Source organism: Orbilia oligospora (genome assembly GCF_000225545.1).
Source record: "Orbilia oligospora ATCC 24927 unplaced genomic scaffold scaffold00080, whole genome shotgun sequence".
In the NCBI taxonomy this organism is placed as follows: domain Eukaryota; kingdom Fungi; phylum Ascomycota; class Orbiliomycetes; order Orbiliales; family Orbiliaceae; genus Orbilia; species Orbilia oligospora.
In genome coordinates, this window is record NW_011645637.1 from 1,473,846 (window position 1) to 1,491,718 (window position 17,873).

Below are 17,873 nucleotides of genomic sequence, written 5' to 3' on the forward strand. Positions count from 1 at the left end.
TTTTATGTTAAAAACTTCCCCTAATTTGTTTGGGCTGGGATATTTTTCTTTCATATCAGGGAATCTTGGGATATTTGTTCACTCATTTGATACCTAAACTATCTTAACGTTTATGTCTTTTTTTTTATTTTTATACATTTCATCGGGACAGGAGTCTACCATTTTTTGCTTTCAAAATTCACACCGAAAAAAAAAACAATCACATCTGCTATGGGCATATGGATCAATGTTCTCATGTATACGATAACTACTTAGGAATAGTTATCGGTTTTAATTAGTTAATTTACCTAATTAACTTTAAGATTCGAGACGCCATTCAATTCAACCAAATCACACATGCATCTTTTGATATCCAGTGCGCACATAATAACATTAAATTCATAGTATCCCTAATACGTGCAGTTTTATAATAACATACAACTTGCTATAGCCCCGCAATAAAGTTTAATATCAAACCCGTCGCTAAGCCTTCTACCTAAATGACAGTAAGTATTGACTAAGCTACGCTTAATATCCTACCCGCGTTAATAATTGATAAAAAAAGTTCCTCAAACAATTAATTCCCCTTTAACTTCACCCCGAAAAAACGCCTCCAACCCCTGTCTGTAAGGCAGACCCCGTCGATTCCTTACCCCGGGTCCAATTTCCATCCAATATCTCTTCATCGAAAGCCCCTGCGGAAGTTCCCAACGGTGTCCACGGGCCAATGCCTCCGCAACCCGCTTTATTGTATCCCTTGTAGAAATCTCGTCTAAATGGTAAACCGTAGGACTAATCTGGTAATATCCCAGCTCCTTTTCCTTAGGTAGGATATACGGGTTCGTCTTACGACGAGTACGTCTTCTGCGGGTTGGATCAGGAACAATGGAGACACAAGGGTATATTACATCTCTATCTTCAGCTGATCGGAAGAATTTAGAATTGAGGATTGGATCGTTTGTTATGTCGAGTTTGAATCCTGTGTCGTAGTTTAAATAGATCTTGTGGATTATACCCTTTTGAACGAGACAGGTGAAGTCGGAATTTTGGCCGTAGAAGATTTGGTGCGTGCCTGGGATGTTGTAGTTGCATGGTGGGGTGTATTCGGTACTCGTTAGGAAGCGGGTGGTGAATATGCTGTGCCAGAGGGGAAGGGCTTTACTAGCGAGGAAGAGGGTGTCGAAGGGGAGGAAGGAAAGGATGTGTTCGTGAAGTTCGGTGGGCAGGGAGGAGAAAGGAGCCCGTTTTTTATTCACAGTAATACTATCGGGCGGCATATTGTGATTATATTTTGGATTTGGAGTCAGTTCTGTTTTGAGGTTTCTGAAGTTGATGTTGAGAACAAGTCAGTAACCGATAGGTCTTGGTGGGGTTTTTCAACTTTGCATGCATATGGGCGATGTTGTCATAATATTCCATCGTGGAACGGAAATCACGATTTATAAAAGTCAATAGGGCTTGCAGGAGCCTTGTAGGGCGGGAATGCATGCAATTATGTGATGTCCATGAACTCACGGACATCCGTGAACATGTACATGGGAAATCTTCAAATTCGATGCAGAATTCCTAAATCCCATCTCGACAAAATCCGGCTCAAGGTAAGAAATTAAATCTTGATCATGCACACAAATTCTTCACAACCTAATAATCTGAAAAGGGAGCAGAGAGAGTTGATGCAGCTGAAAATTCCAAATTTTCGTCGTATCGCAAAGTAAAAGGTCTAACGCTTGTTCGATCGACCTCGCCCCATTAAACCCCCCGCAATGCCGCAAAACCGCATAAAAAAAAGTCTAGAATCGTTGCTTAAAAGAGTGATGCACTCCCCCCAAAAAAGATTGTCATGAATTCATAGTGGACAAAAGCATAAACATTTCCAATGCCCACCCCTCTAGTTGTTGAAAGAAGTTCTAGGGATTAACCTCCGCAGCCGCCACCGCAGCCGCCACCACATCCACCACCACCACCATCTACAAAGAATACGTTAGCTTAACCACTACTTTTTGATATCAGAAGAGTATAAACTCAGGTCTGGAACCTACCTCCACCGCCTCCTCCTCCGTCTCCTCCACTTCCGCAACCACCACCAGCGTGACCACCGCATGCACCATTAGACCCTCCACATGCCGCTCTATCACCACCACAACTGCCACAACCTCCTCCTCCGCAGCCTCCATTTGCTACTTGAGTTCCACAGGCACCTGCGATGCAGTTTCCATACGCGCCAGCAGCTGTAGCTACACACCCTGGGTTGCAGCCATACACGCCGCTACCAATACAAGGGTCCATACCAAATGGAGGAATGTATGGTACTCCATAAGGGTAGTATGCATATGGATAGTAAGGTCCATAGTAATACCCCCAGTAGTCAGGCCGCGCTGGCGGCTTCTTCCCCTTCTTTTTTCTTTCCTCGCAAAGTTTCTTATATGCCTTATCCAAATTGGCCTTCAGTATTTTTCTTTGCATTTCCATCGCTCTATCCTCAACTCTGACGACACCGTGTGTGGAGAGGTGATTGCGAGGCTCATCGGTACCGCAGTCGAATTCTATTGGCTTTTTCGAGAATATTCGGCTTACCGAACCAACTGTTTGTTGGCGAACAACTTGACAATACCAGCACCCGCACTCCGAGTATGCCTCCTTGTAGATCTTTTGGTATTCTTTGGTGGTATACTCAAATGCGGTGGAAAGTTTCGATTCATCAATTTTATCGTCATGGTCTACAAATCTTGCGGTTGCGCCAACGGTGTAGGTGTAGTAGTTGTGGGGCATCGTTTGATGGGTATGCCATGCCAAATCAATATCAAGAGTCGGAACCAGTATCTTCCGCGACCGAGCTCTCATTAGGGAAATAAATCGGTTGTACCGGGTGCAAGCTCGAGATACAGTGTTCCCTAAGGCCGGTGAGTGATACCAGTTAAGGTCGTTTGCCATCTTGGATACGAAAGTCCCTTGTCGCAGAACGGCACCGATGAGGTTTATGCTCTGGGGCCAGGGGTTGTCCCAATAGGCTGACATCATGCGGCGAATGGACAACTTGTGGACATTGAGTAATTTTCCCTGGGTTATTCGTTCTGTAGTTGATGCTTTTGTTACGGTGGTGCTGCTCTTTAGCGCAGTCTCAAGGACTGTTCTAATAGCAGAAACCCCGCTATTTTGAGGCACCGTCCGAACGTTGAAAATAACCTCCTTTAGTAGTCTATTGGGCATCGTAAAGTTGTCCCACGCCTTTTCGTGTTCCGTGATAGATTTTGGAAGACCATGAAGATCCAATAATGTCCCCGGCATCGGGTAATTTGAAGAATAGAGTTCATTCGCCTCTCTGGTGAACTTGTCCTTGGACAAAGTGTCCATATTGTGGACTTTACCACAGCTCAGAGTTGGACAAATGAGCTTGAAGCCCTTGTCTGCAAACCCGGTATCGTCTGGGGCATTCCAGGGCGCCTCAAATGCGTTACCGCATCCCGCACATTGCCCTTTATAATTGGGCGTATCTAAGTTATTGAATGGAAGCCTCGTTTTGGCTTCCCATTTGTAAACTGCTGAATCCGCCAGTTTATATTCGAAGGTATACGAGTCTATGCATTCATTCTGCTTGGGTCAATAGTCGTCATTATACGGGACACGTTATAGAGAACATACAATTGCAACCCACGGTAATCCAGTAAACCAGAAATCCATCCTCCCGTAGCGAAGGCAATCTTGGAAGAAGCACCTTGGATTCAAGGTATAGGCATGCCAAACCATCAGGACGTCCAATGGTGGTAGATTCGTCATGTCAAATGGCATGTATCTACCACTAATAGTAGCATACTCCATGTCGTGATTGAAATCGTATCCAGTGTTCAGTCGGTGCCACGTCGCGCCTGCCTTCTGGGCTGGTATTGTGTTCCACCAGGCGGTGAAGCGATATACTGCCCTTGAAACAAAGATACTCCATCTTTTATCCTTGAGGCGAAGATCATCGGTTATGGGTTCACCAACTGCCGGGACTGTGGCAAAAAAGATGCCATCTGTGTTTTCGATCTGATCTCGCATGGCGCTGAAAGCATGTAGGAGCTTTAGATGGGCCATACAGTGGTCCATAGTTGGGAAAACGTTTGGTTGGAGATGGCGAATCATGGGAGCGACAAAAGCAGGTGGAGGGACCGGTAGCTCTGCTGTTTCCGAGTACGCCGGGACACTACTTCATGTCAGCCTGATTATCCTTCTGGTTTAGTGTTCCTGGGGAAAGGGATTGGAAGTTATGTTAGTCAAGGGAAACATACTCTCCTTCCGCCTCTGATGGCTCGGTATCATTTGTGCTTTGCGAGGCACGGCTGTCAATTGAAGGATTTCTTTCGGACCCAGCCGCGCTAGACTCAGAGTCCGCCGCTGTACCATCCTTGTTCTTCTTCTTCTTGTCCTTTTTGTCCTTCTTCTTCGACTTATCGTCATCCAATGTTCTGAATATTAGGTTCTCCATTTCGAACTAACGACGGGAACGAGTTGGACCGTCCTCTGTCGCTGGGGGTCTATCGCGATAGATACGAAAGAGCGAACGTGCAATATGGGATAATCGTGTTACGCGAAGGTAGAGTTGCGATGTTGTAATTTGGTGGAACTCAAAATAGCGGGGAAGCTGAGCTCAATCGATAAATCGGCTAGCTGAACACAGTTGCTTGTTCTATGTATATCGATTAAAGCAAGAACCCGAGACGACGTTCGGGGAAATCCTGTCAATATATAAAACCCGAGGACTCGAACGATCCACACACGCGAACAAAGTCGCAGTAGCAATCTCGAGTGGCAGAGCAACTTATAAAGCTTCCCCGGCGCATGCGCAGCACAGCCAGCAACCTTTCGATTTTTTCGGCTTCAAAGATCGGATGGATGGACGATTGAAGAAAACAACAGTTCGTTCTATATTTTAATTTTATAGCTGGGCGCAGAAAGTGTGGACCACCAGCGTGCCAAAAATGCAATCGGGAACTGCAGCTTTGCGAAGGCTTGTATTTAGGTAGGCCAAGGCACCAATCTCCCGCTTTTTTTTCCTCAGAAAGGGTCGCCCTTAAGTCGCTCTTTTGGAAGCAACAGCTGCACAGCCGTCGAGGGTGGTCGCATGCCTGTTCCTCTTTGCATGTATCCGGGATATCGGAAGAGCGAAATTCCACACCGCATTTAACCTTGTTCTCAATCGAGAGTAATGCCAAACCTCAAACTTAGCTTTTTCGGTTGGATCGTCGACAAGGCTGATGGAATCGGGTTAGTTCGAAGGGTCCATTTGAATCGCTATTCGCTAACAGGGCTCACACTCAAACAAGAATTTATATTTATTGGCAAGCTATTTCTTTCCGAACTAACCTTGGATGATGACTTCATGCCGGCTGTAGTGATAGCTATAGCTGTATCATGGCCTCGCCTTCGAAGCCTATACCTGTAGAAGCTTATAAATATAAAATTAGCAAGCGATATCAGTCGAGTTCGCAGCCTTGAAGCCTTCAAAACTGCGGGTTCTAACTGCCTAGCTATAGCGGCTCTTCTGGCTCCCTGGCAACAAGTGGGTAACAAATACGAAGGAGTATCGAGAACGCCGATAGATTGCGGCTCCTTCGCCAGCCAGCCGGTTGAAAGTTCGGTGAGAGTGAATCGGATGAGGATGGATCAGTTGATACGAACTGGGAGAAACCTGGGAGCCTTGTGCTCTCTTCTGAGGCTTTGATTCGTCCTTCGCTAAAATCCCCGTCGAAGTCTTCAAAGACAACACAAGCTTTCGCCCCACTCTCGGTAATAACGTTATATCACAGGCAACCTCGCGGCCTCGTCGAGAGCTAGCTAGGCACCACGCGCGGAGAGAACTGAGAGCTAATAATAGCTTTGTACAGAGAGAAGCATCATATTAGGGGGCTGTCGACGCGTCTAGAAACAGTAAGCATAATAATTATAGTTATAAGCGGCAGCTAGAGCTTGAGCTGGCTAGTTAGAGCTAGCAAGCCAGCGCATGGAAGGAACGCCACACATAAACCAAGTTCTTGACATGCAGGTGGGTAGCTATAAACTATAGTAGGTGCTATAATTTGTGCGATGTGAAGCAGTGTCGTGCGACCAGTATTACACAGATAGATCCGGGTTAGAGATCAGTGAATATATTAAAACAGCTGTACACGTTTAGCATTATTAGTATGAACGGATATAGTATAACGAGATTAGTATATTAGATACATCAAGTAGTGAGCAATGGAGCAAAATAGAATAGAATGGAATAGAACAGTACAGAACGGTTTTCATTTTAGTTAGTACTACATTGGTTTTTGTAACATATCAAGAAGGATAGAAAGTTGATTCGCATACCCGCTCCTTGAAATTCGGAATTAAGATCGAAGTTGTATAAACCCGGCCATTAAGAATTAATGAGCGTAAAAGATATAAAAGGAGGCCGTTTCAAATCCTTTAATTGCTTATCCAAACCCAAATTACATTAAAGACTGTAGATTTCCCCACTTTTTTTTTGTAGACTTTTGATTCTTTTTTGTTTTCCTGGATAATGGAATTAAATATATCCTAAATAAAGCGACTCCTTCCTCCTTTCATGACCATGGATGGCATCTGCGGATAAGATAAAAAGACGATAAGATGTATAGTAGCGGGGTGGTAGTGGTGGTAGTGCCCTAGAAGCATATCGGGTATATATATCGCTGATGGGACTATGTTTTTTCAACTGAGAGATGGCCGAGTTGGTTGGGAACAGCCAATTCGGATTCGAGTCGATCTAAAACTTAGCCAGTAAGTGGGTGGTGGGGCGCTCCCGCAGGGTACCATTTCGATTCCCAAAAACCTCTCTCGGCCACCCCCGTTTTTTTTGGACTTTTTTTTGGATTTTTTTCTATTGCATTTCAATTGGGGTCATACCGCCGAGCTTGCAACCCTCGATACTTCATTGGCCCATAGCCTAGACGTCTAGACATCTAGACTCGTATCCCTTTGACATCAAAGCCTCAATCCCTCAGCTAACCCGCCCAACTCTGAGACATCGTGGAATGTCTTCCAGACCTCCTTGGGCACGTCCTTAAAAGCCTTATCAAACCTCTCAGCCGAATTCTTCTTTTTCTCTTCTGCCTCGTCAACACCTGTCACCACTCTGATCCAAATAACTTTGATAGCTTCCGGAAATGCTTTGTACATTTCTGCGTAAGTCTCTGGGTCTGTTTGTGTGCTGTCTCCGATGCATATATATTTTCGTTTCGGTAACCACTGGCCTATAAGCTTCTTAATCTCCATTGTTTTATACTCTTGTGTGCCAGTTGATACTGATGCCATCAAACCCGCGACAGACATCCAAGACATATCTCGCAAGATGGGCTGACCGAAAGGATAATTTGCCTTGATGAATGAGAGCAAGAAAGGGTACAGGTTATAAGGTGAGGCCGAGATATAGAACCAGGCTGGCTTGTCAAGCACCTTATCCAAGTGTTTGTAGAAGTCTGGGAACCCAGGTGTAGGTGTTGGCTCTTCAGCAAATGTGTGAACTAGGAGGCTCCTCATTGAAAGAGTATCTGTGACCTTTATCGTGTCGTCGATATCTATAACTCGACTATTAGTCCAAAGCTCTAACTTTAGGTATTTTTTACAGAGGCCCATGAATATTTGACGTACCAGAGATGACCGCCCAGCCCTCCGGATCAGCAACTGTCATATCGGTTTCCACGGGCCCGTATTTGGAATTTGCAGGGAGTATCCCGCAGAGTTTTACGATATCGCCACCCTTTGGAGCAGTAGCAAAAGGGATGGGAAGCTCTTTGGCACTAATGCCGCTTGACCCGCTGCCTGGCAGAGCAACGACTTGTCCATTTTCGATCTGAACATTCAGTTTCCGCCCGATAATGGTTTTCCTGAGAAACAATTTTGCCCGCTTAGCAACAATCTCGCGGGTTTCTTTGTCATCCTCTGTTATTCCTATCAACCTCGCTATTTCTGCGACAAGCTTCGAGGGATCTATTACCGTGTACAGTGCTTCGGGTTAGCATTGCATCGAGGATAATAACGAAACATGCGTTGTGTCGCCAAAAATACAACACGGCTTCGATGTTACTCACGATTTCCTGAATCGCCATGGAAGAACGAGGCGTTAAACTCCGTCCACCAAACGCCGTTTCGCTGGAATGCTGTGGTTGTGTGCAACCATATCAAGTCGTTCACATCCACATTTGATGGCAAGTTCAGGAACCCGAGTCCGACGTTTGCTGTGATACGGTTCCACACATCTTGCCAGCTGTCGTCGTGTCCAGGCAGATCGGTCGGCATTTTTGGGAGATTTCAAGCTCCTGCTGTTTATAGATCTAGCTTCTGTTCGTTCGAAGAACCGAAACGACCACGTCTCACAATTTTAACAAAATAAGAAGGTAAGAGCTTCTGGGATATTTTTGGGGTTTATCTTCGGATGTTTGATATTGATAATCAGAAAGTGAGCAAGTTTTGTGCCTGATATTTAGCTAATTTTACGGGAATCTGATAGTTGTACGGAGTAGCCCTCGAACACACAGGATCGGTGGGACCTTCCTGGTTTTTTAAGATCGATCCACTCAAGAACAGCGCCCTGGCACGCGACATCATCGTCACCGCATCCTTCATCATCGATCATTTTGAACAGCAAATAAGAATATACGGCCTTTTTAGATTTCTCGCGTAGATATTTAAAAAAAAGGTCCAGTCATGAAAGAGTTGGGTCGTGACTGGCGCCCGTGGACCAACCAGAGCCGTGAGGGCGATCCAAAATGTCGTCATATGGTCTGGTTTGCCAATGCTTTTCCATGTCAAGAGGTTAGGTTGGAGGCTGGGGGCGTGGGTCAGGCCTCCTTGGCTTTTTCCCTCCAAGCGAAAAGGACTTTCTACAGAACTTGGCTTCGCACGCGGTCGAAAAAGCTGGGGAAAATAGAGATGCATAATATGGATGTATCATCCTAAATCTTTACACGTTTATGGAAGGAAGTGAGTAATATGGCTCAAGTCCATGGATCCGGTCTTGAGGCATATCAAGTACTTTGTTTATTGGTTTTCTTATATCAAGGATACCTGGTATACATCGATGGTGCATGCTCCAAAATTTGCCGTCATGAACAGCGCACACACATAAAAGAACCTCACGACTGCAGTGCCGCAGTTTTTGGTTCCGAGGTTATAATAAAGCGGAGCTTAGTCCGTTGTCCGGACCTAACTATATCCAACGGAACCATAGTTAGTACACGGAGATGCCTAACTAACGAGCGCTATCCTATATCAATATCTCGAACTAGCGCCTACGGATAAACTTGGAGAAACTTAAGGTGGTGATCGGAACTTGCATGCATGTTCTGCAGATACACGTCGTTAGTTGTGTGCTTGGGCTTTGGGCTTACAGAAGCACAGATCTTTCCCCCCCACTTTTTCGTCAACGTTGCGGCGTGGGATAGTGATCTAGATGCAACTGGCGCAGGACTAGATCACATCTGCGGAGTAGCGGCACTCTACGAATATTTGCCGGATGCTCATCAGCTGCCAGCGCTGCAGCAGGCATCATACATATATACATATATACATACTTCCTGTGTACTATGTAGACGTAAATCAATACATAATACTGTGTTCGCAGCGAAAATAATCCGGAGTTAGAATTTAATATATTTAAGACCTGGCCCCTGAGATCTTACAAGCTTTTGGGTCGCTGGCCCTGAAAAGGATATGATCTAAACAACCAAATTGTTTTGAAGATTACCATGTCCGGATTATCTTGAAGCAACCATCTTGTATTGAAAGGCCAGGGTCTATCGGGACTTTGTCCCCCTTTCCGGCTAGTGTCATCATAATTAACTTCTGCCATTTCTGCCATCACGTATTCTCACCATTTCACTTCGGCGCCTTCTGGAAGTCATGATCCACTGTGTTCTCATCTCTGATTGGGGGAGTTAATAACACAAAAGGCGCGGCTTCGAGAAAGACAAAAATTCCTTCTATAAACGCAGTTTAAATTTTGTTGAATTTGTTAGAAAACTTTTCCCCCTTCGCAAAATATAGGACTCCTGATTCTCTTTTGCCTTACACAAAGTTTGACAATGCCAGGCGGTTACGGAGACCATCGACTATGGGCGGCGGTGCGGACTTTTTTTTCCTTTTGAGTAATCATTTTTTTTTAGAAAACCCAGAAATACGGGAAACAAAGGACTATTTGTTTTGGTTAGCTGACCAGAATTAAAAATGCAATCCAAGATTTCGAGTTCGTAAAGAAAACTGAAAAGAAATCCCAGGAGAGTGTTCAGGCTCTTTTGTATCCCCGGCCTGTTGTCGCATGGACATGCACGGATGCTTGAGCGTCACAAGGTTCGTTCCGATGGGAACTTGGTCATGTTGAGAATGAAAAGGTGTGGTTTTTTTCCCTTCACCTGCGCGGGCCTACCCCTCGTATTGGTGTAAGCAGCGGTATCCATGTCTTCGCATGGGGAAGGATGCTCCAGATCCAACGATCCCAGACAAACGGTCCAGCCGGAAAGATGAAAAGTGAATGGAAAAGTGGTTCTGGTAAGGAGCACGTTTTTAGCCGGCTTTCCCTTTTCCTTTCCATTCAAGCATCAAAATGAGGGTTTTCGGCGTGGGCTCCACACACACTAATCACGTTCTCAGTCCTGATCTGCCCAATGATATTTCGTGATAAATGTTGTAAAACGACGGGTGCGTGGTCCATTTCTGTCGAAATGAAGGTCTTTTCTCCACCCAAAATTCGAATTCATTGCCTCAAGCCCCATGCATGTCGCAGGTTGCTTTTTCGTTTCTTTTTTCTTTTCCTTGGGGGGATGCTAAAACTGGATGGGCCAATGAAGGATGGGCGGGAAATCAGACCCAGATTTTGAATTCCTTCTCGAAGGTCTTAGAGAATTTGTTTAAAACCACGAGATTTCCCTATTCTTCGACTCTTCTCGAGGCCTGTCTATTTACTTTCAAAAGGGTTTTAGCAATCCGACAATACCATTAGGCGACATAACGTGGGAAAGAGAACTTGGGTTATATACATATTTCCTCAACAAACTCCAGCATTTTCTTTTATTTTTCGGATATATCGAATTCGAGAAGGGGCAGATTCGTAATTGGTGGTCTTTCTGGGCTTGGTCGGTTTTGATTGCAATTGATTGGAGGACTGTGCATTTTTTTGGTGGAAAACGAAGGGCGGCGTCGAATATCCAACAAAAACAATATCCTTTTTTGGACCTATTTGAATTTCGGGATGAAGAGCAACAACCAAATATCGAGCTTGTCGAGACGATAATATTACGGCGAGATGGCCCTCACAGGGCAAGGTACCATCGTATGTATCCTCCTCTCACTAATTCTTTTCTTTGCTTTTATGGGAACAATATTCTAATTAGACATTATTGGGGGGTTTGTATAGTCGATAGAGTGGTGCCTAGTAGTCCTGACATTCAACTTGGTAGCTCTCCGACTGGTGGCCAGATTGCTCATCCAGCGCGACCGAGTGAATTTCGGTGATATCTTGCTAGTACTTGCTTGGTTATCCTTATCTTCAATGGCTGCCTGTGATACATGGCTATTAAAGTTGGGATTGATGATACCGGAGCGGACCTACAACCACGACCTTGCACATATCACCGAAGACCCTGAAAAAAATGTACTGATCCTAAAGATTATATATGGATCGGTGCTTCCTTATTATACGGCCCTATGGCTGGTTAAATGCGCTCTGCTGTCGTTTTATTATACTATTATACCGCCTTCGTTGACAGCACATAGAAAGGCACTGCATTTTGTGACGGCGGCGGTGTTGATTTCTATGTTTGGGGTTTTGAGCATTAATATCTTCTGGTGTATGCCGGTTAGCCTCAATTGGTATGTTCTCTCTCTTTTACTACATATACCTACTATATATATATCGTGTTTCTGTCGAACAGTCAAGCTAATTTGATATCGCGGCTCTGATGTAGGTCATTGAATAAGGAAGATATTTGCTTCAGTTTCGCAACCATCCCCGTTTTCATAATTTCTACAGCATGCAACATTCTCACCGACATCGCCATTTTCATCTTACCTTTCCCACTACTTCGCAATATCAAGTTCCAACGTCGGTCACAACTTGTTGGACTAGTCACAATCTTTACTTTGGGGTGCTTCAGCATGCTTGCCAGTGTCGTTCGTGTCGCCGTCTTGGCCGATACTGCTACCCAAACTCATATCGCCGTCTGGTCAGCTGTCGAAGTAGCGATTGGTATCATCATTGCTTCGCTCCCATCCCTTCGAATTCTTATATGGAAAAACGGAGGACTCGTCAGCGTATCGAGTTCATCTGGATCTAGAGGACAAGCCGAGAGCGGTGTTACATGCACCGATAGTAGTCGGCCGGGTGGGGCATTCGATTGGATCTCGCTAGAGGAGAAAGCGGAATTCGATACCCTGAGGAGTAAGAATAGGGATACAATCAAATCTCAGACAACCGTTATCACAGTCCCCACGGTTGAGGAACTGGAAGAAATCGTTTCTGATAACGAGGCGAATCCGACTATCCGTTCGATCCACGATCTTCAGAGATACCACGATACCATGTTCAACAAAGGGTCTAACGACGCACCCGCCAGGCCTGGACATGAATGGACTTTCGATAAGGTCCAATGGCGGTATAGCGAACCTGAACCTGTTACTCCGGTTATCGATGTTCATGGGTTAGGAGTAATACCGGACGTACCTCCGATTCCACCGATTCCACCACTTCCAATTCGAACTGTACATACCAGCCGTAGATCGAGATGATCATAACTTCTCTCTACACAACAAATCTGCACGAATCATTGGCGTTATTTTTTTTTGTCGTCGTCTGTCTTTCGAACTTCAATTCTTGTATCCATTAACTGCTTATTTTTCTTTCTTTATTTATTTCTTTCTTTTGTCTGTTTTTTTTTTTTTTTTTGATATAATTGGGAGGGTATTGGGAACAAACCACGGCATCTAATGAGGCGTTTTTCTAAGTATTTTTGAATACATATATCTCTTTCTTTCTTTCCTTTTTCTATTTCCAGTTGGCAAGAATTTTCCTTTGGGTCGATCGATATATTTGGCTGGGTTTTCAGCTCGGAGCACACTAAACTGCGATTTATAAATCAGTTGCACATATTCGGCGTTCTGTATATATCGGGCCGTCTTTTGCGCGCCACCATATCTACTACCACCACACTCGTTGTATCATATCCAATTCATTTCCTTATTTTCCCTTATTCTTTTACTCTTTTGTTTAAATTTAGTTGTGAATTTGCATTTATCTATATAGTCTGTCTGTCGGGAAGGGTTGGCAGCCGACGGCAAAGCTTATGCTAGGGATTCGATCCCCCGACTCGTACGTAAACCACCACCATGTAGCGTAGTGGTTCTGTACCTTTATAAAGTTTAGTATTACGGATAATCCAGAAATTTTCTTGATCTTGAGATCTTCATTTACAGACACGGGCGCGAGGCTAAATGCCATGAAAATAGCACACTAAAATCCCACACTTCACAACACAATTGAGGGAACATATATATATCCCGGAATAACATCTGCTGTTCGTTCTTTGTCCTTCTATCGCATATCGTGGGGGAGTTGGCATAATTGATTGGATTTATTTCCTGCCCTGAAAGCATTTTAGCTTCTTTTCAGTAAGGGCTCAATGGTTGTGCATGCTCCTCCCGTGTTCTCCATATATTATAACCTAATGCTACTGCGCCCTCGCCGTCTGTGACTATTGGCTTCATAGTTTGATCATACATGGAGAGGAAAAGTACCAACGTCTTCTCATTCCCCTCCCCCTTTTCCTTCTCCTTCTCCTTCTTCTCCTTTTCTTCTTCTTGTTACCGGGTAGGATGTAGTCCTGCTGAGAAATCTTGGGGGTCAACCTATTATTACAAGTAAATATTAGTAAAAAGAGAAGTATATATATTCTTAATAGCTAGATATATTCTCTTCATTGATTTATCATTGAAATTACCTAAGTTGAATAGCTGTTGGTTATCATCGAAGCCTAAGATATGAGCCAGATACCTGATTTGCTGCCTTGCTTTGACGTTTCTATGGCCAGCCTGGCCAAAAAAAGGACTTTATTGCCGATATTCTAGTGGTAATGATCGATCCGATGGCTAGCAGCTCACTCTTTTCGTCAATATAGTACTGAAGTCTGAGTGAGAATGGCCCTTTGCATAATATGCCGCAGAAGTCGTCCTCTCTACTTGTGTCACACGTATGATTGGCCTCCAATGGTCGTTGAAAGCCATGGCGCTGAAGAATTGAGTAATACATATTCTTCGTACATACATGTAATGGTCGTGTGATTTTTGTCTGCTGAGGCGTGTGAACAGGTGTTGCAGATTTGACCTTTCTGGGATCCTTTGCCGCTTTGCGAAGAATGTTTCGCTTGTTACACTCGCGCATTGCGGAATAGCTGAGAGCGCCACTGTTTTAGAGTGCCCGTAGTAGATGCCTCGGAGAAACTGATAGAAAGCTAACCAGTAATATCAGCGGCAATGTTGTCCACAATGCAAATTCTCAAGTGGATTCTCTGATTATGATTTAAGCTTTTTGAACCCACTCTAGGTGCATATATAATTTCCCGCCAAGTACAGTCTGCAGATCTGTCTACTTTTTTCTTTCTTTTTCTTGAAAAATTAGGCATGTTGGACCAAATCATGCCAATGGATTAACACTAGTCGCATCCGCACTCTTTGAGGCATTTGGTTATATGTTGAATTCATAAAAGAAGTTTAGTGTCCAGTCGGGATGGGAAACCTACCAATCCACGCCTGAGTTGAGTGTGTGATCTGATATCGCACATTGCATTCTAGGCGTCTCATTTGCCTTCAAGCCATTGCATGCGTCGGCGAGCTGGCCTTCTTTGTAAAATACAACGACCTGAATTGATCGTGGGCTTCCTACTGGGGGCCGCATTGCAGCAAGCCTATTTCCATTTTGGATTTCAGCTCAACATCAAAGCTACCAGTCAGCCCTGGGTATTCAGCGTGACCAGCTACAGCGAATGCCCACATCTTGATCGTTGATAGTCTCTTGTAAGCTCCTAAAATATTGGAAATTAATAGCCGGCACAGAAAGTATAAATTGGGGGCAGCTCGTCCTCATACCCTCTTATTCATTCATTCGATACCAACAGATCAATATCAGCAGATATATCAATACCCGCAAACCAATATCAAACTCGTTTTAAAATTTTAAAATCTTCTTATAATCAAACAATATGTCTCTCACTAAACCAAAGTCCCTCCCTACCCAAGGAGTCAGTGTTTTTCCCGGGTCATCTCCAGCTTCAGTAGTCTTTCGAGATACCTTTTATCTCTTTTATGCTGGGTCAGGCTTTGATGGCGTTTGGGTCACGAGTACCACCGAGAGCATTGGAAAGACGTGGCAACCCATTCAAAACCTTAATACACTCGGGGCAAAAACCCTCGGTATCGCTCAAGGGACATCTCCAGCTGTAGTTGAATATAAGGATGCTTTGTATCTGTTCTTCAACGGAAGCGGACGGGAAGGTATTTACGTTACCAAATTCAACGGACAAACCTGGACACAAGTTGCAAAGGTCGAAATCGCAAATACAAAATTGAACGAAAATTCTTCGCCTTGCGTAGCTGTTTTCGAAGGCCTCCTTTACCTCTTCTATACTTCAAATTCGGGCATTTTCTGGACTTCATTCGATGGCAACGCTTGGAAAACCAGTTGGACTCAGCTGCGGGGTGTTTTCGTCGCTCCTGGCACCAGCCCCAGCGCCGCTGTGTTTAACGATAAGTTGTACCTCTTCTTCAACGGTATCGCAAATGATGGAACTTGGTACTCAACATGCTTTGGAGGAAAGTTTGCAGTCCAGCCAATTCCAATGATGGGCACGAACGGAGGCATGACCTTCCGACCTGGAACAAACCCTGATGCGGCAGTGTTAAACGGCGGCTATCTCTTCCGATTGTTCTGGGTTGATGATGCCACCCAAACAGTTTTCTACTCTGACTCCGTCGATGGCGGTAATTGGAAGCCACAGAAGAAGCTGAGCTGTGACGGAGAAGCACCAATTCCGGGTAAGAACACAGGTGTTGACATGTGCTTGTTCAAAGAGAGGCCTTATATGTTTTGGACATCAGTCTCAGGAGGAATTAGCGTTTCTCAGGGATTTGTATGGGATATCTAGCATAGTACGTATACGCCAGGCATGTATTTGTGGACAATATGGAAGGAACAAACCAGTGGCTAAATAGCTAAGGTCTGATCCACTTGCTCGGCCGCAATAGTCGATATCTTGTATCCGTCACCTATTTTTATTTCTTATTTCTCTACGATCTGCTCTATACTCTTCGTTGATGTGTTCTTGAATTCATATCTCTATTCTCTATATCTCTCATTCATTCTCCATTTATTCATAACTATCTTTAAATAAAAATTTGTTATTTTAGCTTGCAATTGATAGTAGCCAATTGGCCAGCCAAGTATTACTTGCTCCATGCGAGTAATACTAAGTTATAACGCAACCAGAAAATTTGAACTTTTGGACTGATATATATAATAAGTAACCTTAAAAGGAGTATGCATATATGCCGATGCTACTGTGGTGTCCAGTGTTTTCTTTAAAGGTTAGGTCTCCTGTCCGCCGTGCCGCCCGCCTAATATCAGTCCCAATCCAACCCCGGCCCACATTCCTGTTTGGAAGCTGATTTTGCAAGACTTTCTACGAAACATGTTAACATCTTTCTCCAGTTTCACGACATTTATGGGGGTAGTGCAAGCACTAGAGAACTTATCGAGCTAGATCATGCATAAACCCCTTCGATATGATGTTGTATTATTAGGTTTGTACATGACGCCGTAAGGCAGCCGAGATAGCCGTCGGACAACTTTTGGATTTCGGTACTAGTAGACTAAATCGCCTTACGGTTACGGGAAACGATATGACGGTTGCAAGGGGAGTTATGTCGGCTCTGTATGTATGCATACATGTTTCCCTTCGGACTTGGGAGTCTTGGAGGTCGTTTGATAGACCCCACTTCCCATGTGTGAGCCTTGTATTCAGCCTTAGCTGGGCCGGTTACTTAATAATCTTCACCTCGGAGCCCCACAATTTACCCGATTTGGGACGATTGAAGGTTAAGATCACGGAACATGTTTGTGCAATTTTTTTGCGACCACCCTTGTGACCACGTCGCTCGAGTCGAGTCGACATGGAATTTCCAGGTTCCTATGTAATACTTAGGTTATACATTAGGTATGTACCTACTTAGGTATCGAGTTGTCTTGACAAGGCAAGCTAAGTACAGTAGCTGAACAAAACCTGCAGATTCTTTTCCCGTCTTTTCTTGCATGTATACTAGGGATGAGGGGAGGCCGCGCAAGCTGTCACCTAATTTATAACGACTAAGCTTTGCCCAGACTTTTTGGGCAGGGTCGGAGTCCAATTCCGAGTGTGGGTAGGTTGGTCCTATCGGAATGCTACCTTTTTTTTCTTTCTTTCTCACAAAGAATGTCCGTCATTTTTGAAAGAAAAGAACGAGCAAAAAGGACAGTCGAAGCGAACGAGTGATTTTCGGATCTCGGAATCCAAATATTGCAGCTGAGCTTATGGGTTTTTTTTTTTTTGTTGCCAGTCATGCCTAGCTGCAGGAGTGGAGTCTTGTCGACATCGATAAGTGGAAGGCCAAGCCGGTTGCAGAGAATGGGCAAAGGAATTCAGCGAAGAAGAGTTAGAAAGAGGAAGTTTCATGAGCCACGAACGTCGCAGAAGCGGCAGCGGCTGGAGAAAGAAAAGAAAAAGGCCAAGGAGACCGTGTTAATGTTTGAGGGAGGGGGGTTAATAATAAATTGGTGAGGGTGTGTGATATGGAATGAAGTATGTACCGTGCGCGCGAACAGCTCTTCAAGGTGAGGT

General features: G+C 44.5%; 5 protein-coding genes across 5 annotated transcripts; 2 read left to right on the forward strand and 3 right to left on the reverse strand.

Moving 5' to 3' along the window:
• Nucleotides 1-548: 548 nt before the first annotated feature.
• Nucleotides 549-1,256, reverse strand: AOL_s00080g413 (uncharacterized protein; the record flags this gene model as incomplete). Its single annotated transcript, XM_011124788.1, has 1 exon — nt 549-1,256. One exon carries the CDS (start codon nt 1,254-1,256, stop codon nt 549-551), a length of 708 nt encoding a protein of 235 aa, XP_011123090.1.
• A 637-nt stretch (nt 1,257-1,893) lies between these two features.
• AOL_s00080g414 (uncharacterized protein) lies at nt 1,894-4,441 on the reverse strand (the record flags this gene model as incomplete). The annotated part of the gene is made up of 4 exons (XM_011124789.1): nt 1,894-1,946; nt 2,019-3,567; nt 3,619-4,159; nt 4,245-4,441. 4 exons carry the CDS (start codon nt 4,439-4,441, stop codon nt 1,894-1,896), a joined length of 2,340 nt encoding a protein of 779 aa, XP_011123091.1.
• A 2,501-nt stretch (nt 4,442-6,942) lies between these two features.
• On the reverse strand, nt 6,943-8,256 carry AOL_s00080g415 (uncharacterized protein; the record flags this gene model as incomplete). Its single annotated transcript, XM_011124790.1, has 3 exons — nt 6,943-7,535; nt 7,609-7,947; nt 8,049-8,256. 3 exons carry the CDS (start codon nt 8,254-8,256, stop codon nt 6,943-6,945), a joined length of 1,140 nt encoding a protein of 379 aa, XP_011123092.1.
• A 3,247-nt stretch (nt 8,257-11,503) lies between these two features.
• Nucleotides 11,504-12,738, forward strand: AOL_s00080g416 (uncharacterized protein; the record flags this gene model as incomplete). Its single annotated transcript, XM_011124791.1, has 2 exons — nt 11,504-11,823; nt 11,919-12,738. 2 exons carry the CDS (start codon nt 11,504-11,506, stop codon nt 12,736-12,738), a joined length of 1,140 nt encoding a protein of 379 aa, XP_011123093.1.
• A 2,465-nt stretch (nt 12,739-15,203) lies between these two features.
• Nucleotides 15,204-16,145, forward strand: AOL_s00080g417 (uncharacterized protein; the record flags this gene model as incomplete). The annotated part of the gene is made up of 1 exon (XM_011124792.1): nt 15,204-16,145. The coding sequence occupies one exon, from the start codon at nt 15,204-15,206 to the stop codon at nt 16,143-16,145; it is 942 nt and encodes a 313-aa protein (XP_011123094.1).
• Nucleotides 16,146-17,873: the final 1,728 nt, after the last annotated feature.